The following is a 7,891-nucleotide window of genomic DNA, read 5'->3' as shown; positions in this document are numbered from 1 at the left end:
TGAAACCTTTGGTGGAATATGTATTGGGTATGGTAGGTGAGATGATCTGTTAGACCTTTACTGATTATTTTATCCTGCTGTTTGCAGTATTTGATTATTTTATTGCAATGTGACCATTATGTTTCTATGTAATACTGGTTTTAAATGTCCTTTTTTTGCTTGACCCTATGTTAATATTGGCTGCTGTTTTTTAGTAAATTAATAAATTTTATTTTTAATATATTCAGGAAGTGAAGATGAACTTTGGTCTTTCACTGCCTTTTTCTCACTGGTGTTGATTTGTATACTGTTGCGCTTTGTGTCCGCTCACGATTGTGGAAACATTTTTTGGTGTCATTACATCAGCAGTTTCCCAAGTTTTTTTTATTAATGTTACTGTTATGACCAATGTTTCATGATTTAGTACTACAACATTAAGCCCATGTCATTGTTGCTCTTACTGAATGTTATACACTTCAAGAACATGTTCTATAGTTTGGCTGAAAAGATTCAGGAATCATCTCATAGTGAGCTGAAAGCAATTTAGGACCACACTGCTAAGCCTTCAACCTTTCTTCAGTGCTTGTTAAAATCACAATAAACTTTAGATATTGTCCCCAGGCTGATACTGTGGCTCTGTAGCTGTAAAATAATCTTCCAAAAATGACTGTAAGTACTCAAATGTTGGACGTTCCTCAGGATCACCCTTCCAGCACTGTAACATAAGGTCATGAAGAGATGGGGGGCAACCTGAAGGACATGGCATGCGGTACCCCCTTTCCACTTGCTCCAATACTTCTCTATTACTCATACCTAGTGTGGTGATAAAAAGACAATGGAATAGATTTGTACATATACATAATAACCTAACAAGCAAGACATATAAAATGGCACTTATTAAAGAAAAATGGCATCAGAAAGTGAACTAGTCTTTTGGGCTACTTTCACACATCAGGTTTTTTCATTCCAGCCCATTACGGCTATTTTTAGAAAAACCGTAACTGGCAAAATTCAAAACCAGAACCATTTTTCCCCCATTGACTTGTAGTAGCGCCGGATTGCGCCGCATGGCCCAACGTTCCTTTCTCTTTTTCCCGGATAGAGTGAAAATTTCAATTCCGTCATCTGGAAAAAAAACTTTTTGTCTGCGGCAAAAAAGCCGGAAAGGCCGGATTCCTACAATGCATGTCTATGGACGCTGGAATGTACCGGATCCGGAAAAAGCTGGATCCAGCGACCTGATCTGGCTTCTTAATCTGAGCATGCTTAGAACATATTGGCCTGCCCCCAGGATACATATATAAACAATGCCAGTGAGGCCCTCACTCATTACCAGCCATAGAGAGCCTGCCTGCCAAGAGCCTGCCAGCCAGAGAGCCTAGCCTGCCTGCCTGCAAAGAGCCTGCCAGCAGAGAGCCTAGCCTGCCTGCCAAGAGCCTACCAGCAGGGAGCCAAGAGCCTGCCAGCAGAGAGACTAGCCTGCCTGCCTGCCAAGAGCCTGTCAGCCAGAGAGCCAAGAGCCTGCTAGCCAGAGAGCCAAGAGCCTGCCAGCAGAGAGCCTAGCCTGCCTGCCAAGAGCCTGCCAGCAGAGAGCCAAGAGCCTGCCAGCAGGAGAGCCAAGAGCCTGCCAGCCAGAGAGCCAAGCCTGCCTGCCTGCCATGAGCCTGCCAGCAGAGAGCCTAGCCTGCCTGCCAAGAGCCTGCCAGCCAGAGAACCAAGAGCCTGCTAGCCAGAGAGCCAAGAGCCTGCCAGCACAGAGGCTAGCCTGCCTGCCTGCCAAGAGACTGCCAGCAGAGAGCCTAGCCTTCCTGCCTGCCAGCAGAGAGCCTGCCAGCCAGAGAGCTAAAAGCCTAGCCTGCCAGCCACAGAGCAAATCAGCCAGCCATCAGCCATGTCTTCTTCTGGGAGCCCTCCAGCGCACTGAGGTAAATAAAAGTTCTGTTTTTAGAGATACATTTTTTTTGCCCATTCTGAATATCTATCTATCTATCTATCTATCTATCTATCTATCTAATATCTTTTTTTATATGTATATATATATATATATATATATATATATATATATATATATATACAGGTCCTTCTCAAAAAATTAGCATATAGTGTTAAAGTTCATTATTTACCATAATGTAATGATTACAATTAAACTTTCATATATTATAGATTCATTATCCACCAACTGAAATTTGTCAGGTCTTTTATTGTTTTAATACTGATGATTTTGGCATACAACTCCTGATAACCCAAAAAACCTGTCTCAATAAATTAGCATATTTCACCCATCCAATCAAATAAAAGTGTTTTTTAATAACAAACAAAAAAACCATCAAATAATAATGTTCAGTTATGCACTCAATACTTGGTCGGGAATCCTTTGGCAGAAATGACTGCTTCAATGCGGCGTGGCATGGAGGCAATCAGCCTGTGACACTGCTGAGATGTTATGGAGGCCCAGGATGCTTCAATAGCGGCCTTAAGCTCATCCAGAGTGTTGGGTCTTGCGTCTCTCAACTTTCTCTTCACAATATCCCACAGATTTTCTATGGGGTTCAGGTCAGGAGAGTTGGCAGGCCAATTGAGCACAGTAATACCATGGTCAGTAAACCATTTACCAGTGGTTTTGGCACTGTGAGCAGGTGCCAGGTCGTGCTGAAAAATGAAATCTTCATCTCCATAAAGCATTTCAGCCGATGGAAGCATGAAATGCTCCAAAATCTCCTGATAGCTAGCTGCATTGACCCTGCCCTTGATGAAACACAGTGGACCAACACCAGCAGCTGACATGGCACCCCACACCATCACTGATTGTGGGTACTTGACACTGGACTTCAGGCATTTTGGCATTTCCTTCTCTCCAGTCTTCCTCCAGACTCTGGCACCTTGATTTCCGAATGACATGCAAAATTTGCTTTCATCAGAAAAAAGTACTTGGGACCACTTAGCAACAGTCCAGTGCTGCTTCTCTGTAGCCTAGGTCAGGCGCCTCTGCCGCTGTTTATGGTTCAAAAGTGGCTTTACCTGGGGAATGCGGCACCTGTAGCCCATTTCCTGCACACGCCTGTGCACGGTGGCTCTGGATGTTTCCACACCAGACTCAGTCCACTGCTTCCTCAGGTTCCCCAAGGTCTGGAATCGGTCCTTCTCCACAATCTTCCTCAGGGTCCGGTCTCCTCTTCTCGTTGTACAGCGTTTTCTGCCACATTGTTTCCTTCCAACAGACTTACCATTGAGGTGCCTTGATACAGCACTCTGGGAACAGCCTATTTGTTGAGAAATTTCTTTCTGGGTCTTACCCTCTTGCTTGAGGGTGTCAATGATGGCCTTCTTGACATCTGTCAGGTCGCTAGTCTTACCCATGATGGGGGTTTTGAGTAATGAACCAGGCAGGGAGTTTATAAAAGCCTCAGGTATCTTTTGCATGTGTTTAGAGTTAATTAGTTGATTCAGAAGATTAGGGTAATAGGTCGTTTAGAGAACCTTTTCTTGATATGCTAATTTATTGAGACAGGTTTTTTGGGTTATCAGGAGTTGTATGCCAAAATCATCAGTATTAAAACAATAAAAGACCTGACAAATTTCAGTTGGTGGATAATGAATCTATAATATATGAAAGTTTAATTGTAATCATTACATTATGGTAAATAATGAAATGTAACACTATATGCTAATTTTTTGAGAAGGACCTGTATATATACATATATATATATATATTTAGTTATTAATTAATGTATTTATTAATCTCTAATTTTTGTAGGAAGCTGCAGAAGAAGAGGTGCTTCCAGAAGAAGACTGAAGGGGTGGAGAGAGACCTGGAGTGGGATCGCAATTGGTAAGTTTCTTGCATGCATCGCGGAACCATAACCTCACACTACACCCAACACCTACAAACAAAACATCCTTACCAAAAAGAACACTGGACACAACACATAAAAAGCAAATACACAAGCACATAATTTTTTTTTCTTATAGTCTTCTGATTCCGGTGCTCGATCCAGAGGTCCTCTGAGCGGCTCCCAGGGTCATCGGCGTGAGGGTGCGGGTGGCTGTCATCGTGTAAGCATCTCCTTATTTATTTTTTTTATTTAAACTTAATGTTGTTTTGAATGTAATGTATTTTTTCTTCCCTTTTTAACACTCTTCACAGTGTGCTCCTGACGCGGACACTGAGGAGGTTGGGCTAAATATTGACCTCCTCATCGATCTGATCCAAGAGAGGGTGCCACTGTGGAACATGGCTGACCGCCACCACGATGATGTCATTGTGACCCGTCGGTTCTGCGAACAGCTGGTAGACAACTGGGAGGACCTCGATGTTCGGGCCCAGAATCAAGCACGTAAGTATACACAGCTCAGTTATGTTGATGGATTTAAAGTGTTGTATCCTAACCAATTTGTGTTTCTCCTTTTTTTACAGGTGAGAAGATTGTCAAGCGGTGGCGGTCGATCAGGGATCGCTTCAAGAAGGAGTTCAACAAAGAGATGCGGGCCCCGAGTGGATCTTGAGGATGCAGGAGCAGATATAAATATGCCCAAGCCCTGTCGTTCCTCAGGTGAACGATGGTGAGCCGAAGGTAAATATTACCCACCACATTTAATAACTAATGTTTTACATGTCTAACCCTCTTTTGCTGTTTCAGCCAGGGCCATGCAATATCAGTATATTAATTATATTTTCTTTTCGTTTGCAGCACTCGGGGCCTGCAGCAGAGTTGAACCCTTCTGCGGCGATCCCTCAGGAGTCTGCAACTGCGGGACACTTTGACAGTCCCGGCCCCCTGCACCTTCCCAGCCTTTCCTCACATCTGATCCCTCGGTCCCATCCACCAGCGCTGGGGCATCCTGGCCGGCTGCATTGCATGAATCTGCTGGTGAGGATAGCGTTTCCTGTACCCCACCCCTCTGATGCTGCCACCTCTACTACACCTGTGGCTTCGGGGCGGCAGCGCCAGAGGGGTCAGGTACAGAGCTATACGCCCGAGTTCTTGCACCTGAGCGCATCCTTCCAGAACTGTCTCAAAGTTTTGTCCGAGCAAATGGCTGCAGGTTTCAATTTGATAAATAAAAGTATTCTTGAGTTGCATACACTTCTGCTACGGATGCATTCAGAAGCAAGTCAATCCCGAACCACACTTTTTTCCGGTCGGTACTCGAGCACATGGATAAGCTATCTCCTGATCAGCAGATGCAAGTAATGCAATCGTGCCAGTCTACTCTAGTGCTTGTTACTTCTCAAGCCACTGCACCTGCCCCCCCTCCTGCACCTGCCCCCCTCCAGCCACTGTCCCTCACTCCAGCCACTACCAGCATCCTGCCCTGTACCAGCATCCTGCCCCGTACCAGCATCCTGCCCGTGCCCCGTCCCAGCATCCTGACCCGTACCAACATCCCACCCCATACCAGTTCCCAACAACATTTTCCGCACCTCCTCTCCCTGCCCACTACCACCAGTCTCCTTCACCCATCATGTCACTATCCCAACCCTTTTCTCTACCCATCACCTCTTCTGCCTCCCAATCCATCAACTATACCCCTCCATCATTTCAAATCCCAAATCCAACTCCCAGTTTCCTGTCCACCCGTCCACTTTCTTTCTCCACCCCTTCACCACTACCTACTGATCCTTCACCACCACCACCACATTCCCCTCTCAACACTCCCACTGTCGAAGTATCCCAATCTGACAGCCCCTCCAGTAATATCTCCACCCCAAATTATGCTAACTTATAAAAATTACTTTTGTTAAAAAAATTTGTATAATAAAACTGTTTTGGTCAAACAAAATTTGTATCTTATTTATAAGGTATTGTAATACATTTAAGAATGTGGTTAGAGGTTAAATCCTTCAAACAGCTATATAATTTGGGTAAAAGAAGGTAAAATACTTTGGGTACAACCCAAACAGGTACATAACTTGGGTGAAGGTAAAATACTTTGGGTACAACCCAAACAGGTACACAACTTTGGTTATATAAGGTTAAATACTTTGGGGGCAACACAAACAAGTACACAACTTGGGTACAATGAGGTAAAATACGGTTAACAAGGTCCAAGAAAAATTGTTCAAACTCTCTCATCTTGCCAGTCTACTCTTCCTTCAGGTGAGATAAAGTATTCTGCGAATTGGTCCCTCATTCTGGAAACTGCCACAGAACTTCTATACGTAATGTTGTTATAATCAGCCAAAGTGGTTTCTTCTGAGTGGTCTTCAATGGAAATATGCTCCTTGCATATCACATAATTATGCAGGACAACACACGCTTTAACCACCTCGTCAACAGTGTCATTCTTCAATAGCTGTCAATAGAACTCGCCATTTGGCGGTCAAAATCCCAAAAGCGCACTCCACCATTCTCCGTGCACGTGTGAGGCGGTAGTTAAAAATTCCTTTAGTTTGCGTTAATCCACTACTGGAGTAGGGTTTCAGCAGATGTTCTGACAGCTGGAAGGCTTCATCCCCAACACAAACAAAAGGCATTGGTGGCCCAGAGGTTTGAGGCAGTGGTCTTGGGGGGGGGGGGGGGGGGGGAATTGGAAGGTGTTTCCATACAGGTGACGCCCCATTGCAGACAGTTTGAAAACTTTGGAATCATTGGAGCGTCCATACGTCCCAATATCCACTGCTATAAATTTGTACTCCGCATCGGCGATGGCCATCAGCACAATGGAGAAGTATTTTTATAGTTGAAATATTCTGAGCCAGAACCAGCCGGTTTCATGATGCGGATATGTTTCCCGTCAACTGCGCCCACGCAATTGGGAAACTGACACGCTTGCTGGAATTTCTTGGCTACTTCCAACCAACTCTCCATTGTGGAATGTGGTATAAATTCACCATGCAAAGAGTCCCACAGTGCACGGCAGGTGTGCTTGACAATTCTGGAGATGGTGGCAATCCCAAGACTGAACTGGAAATGGACAAATAAATAAGGCAGCACACTGCGGCGCTAAAACATGTAAACATGAAACATGAAAATTGAACTGCATTACTGCATTAGAAATATGAAAAATGAGAGCGTTTAGCACATAAATTGGCCAATTCATGTGTACCTGGTAGCCACATTAAGGCATCTCTCGTATACCAGGACCTAGACATTCCTTTCCTCACTGAGAATAAACATGCCAAAAACCTGATGTGTGAAAGTAGCCTTAGTCAGGATTTTGTGTTACAAGAATTTAAAAGGAATCTTCACCAGGCTATTGCTATCTAATCTGAGAACAACATGATGTAGGGGCAGAGTCCCTGAATTCTTCGATGTGTCACTTACTGGTCAGCTTGGTGTAGTTTTGATAACATCCCTTTTGCCTGCAGGAGATTCATACTAGAGGACTAGTAAACATGCGGCCATGTAGCCTTGCATATTCAAAAGCTCTGTATAATCCTGCACCACCACTTATTTCCAGTTTTTTGCCTTTGCACAGTGTACACAGAAGGCTGCCAATCAGTGGTGGGTTATACAGAGCTCAGTAAACAGAAAACTGGTAGATCTTCAGACGAGAATACAGTTGTAAATCAAAATTGCAGTATCTAGCAAAGTTTGTGATACATCACTGGAATCTGGATCTCTGTCCGTACATCATGCTGCTCTGATATGGGGTAGTAAAAACGCGGTGACAAATTTCCTTCAAAGAATAAAAAATTCCATATCACAAGTTACCTAACACAAATCCAAATCATGCAAATTTCACACTCTCCAATAAGCCTAAAACTAGTTTCCTTTTACGTACAGGTGTGTTTTCAGTGGTCTCATTATCATGACAGATAGGGATTAAAACGACCAGTAATCCCCCTGCATACAGCAGATAATACAGGATCCACCATTCACAGTAGATGATGGTACATCTGATCTCTCCTCTCTTTGCCCGTATCGGAGTATTCTTAGCAAGCTCTCCTGTACAGCAATAAGGCAGTCTA

The 7,891-nt window shown here is 44.0% G+C and overlaps 1 protein-coding gene across 2 annotated transcripts in view; it reads right to left on the bottom strand.

Moving 5' to 3' along the window:
• Nucleotides 1-351: 351 nt before the first annotated feature.
• The window catches only part of FGR (FGR proto-oncogene, Src family tyrosine kinase), a 469,300-nt gene continuing 461,760 nt past the window's right edge, over nt 352-7,891 (bottom strand). The window contains exon 12 of one of the 2 annotated variants that reach the window (XM_069756720.1): nt 352-792. In XM_069756720.1, the coding sequence (XP_069612821.1) occupies nt 584-792 (209 nt within the window). In that variant the 3' untranslated portion in view covers nt 352-583. The remainder of the gene's footprint in view (nt 793-7,891) is intronic. The other variant, XM_069756721.1, reaches the window with a different exon arrangement.

The sequence above is a fragment of the Ranitomeya imitator genome, chromosome 3 (assembly GCF_032444005.1).
Source record: "Ranitomeya imitator isolate aRanImi1 chromosome 3, aRanImi1.pri, whole genome shotgun sequence".
Lineage (NCBI taxonomy): Eukaryota > Metazoa > Chordata > Amphibia > Anura > Dendrobatidae > Ranitomeya > Ranitomeya imitator.
This window is presented reverse-complemented; position numbering and strand designations above follow the sequence as displayed.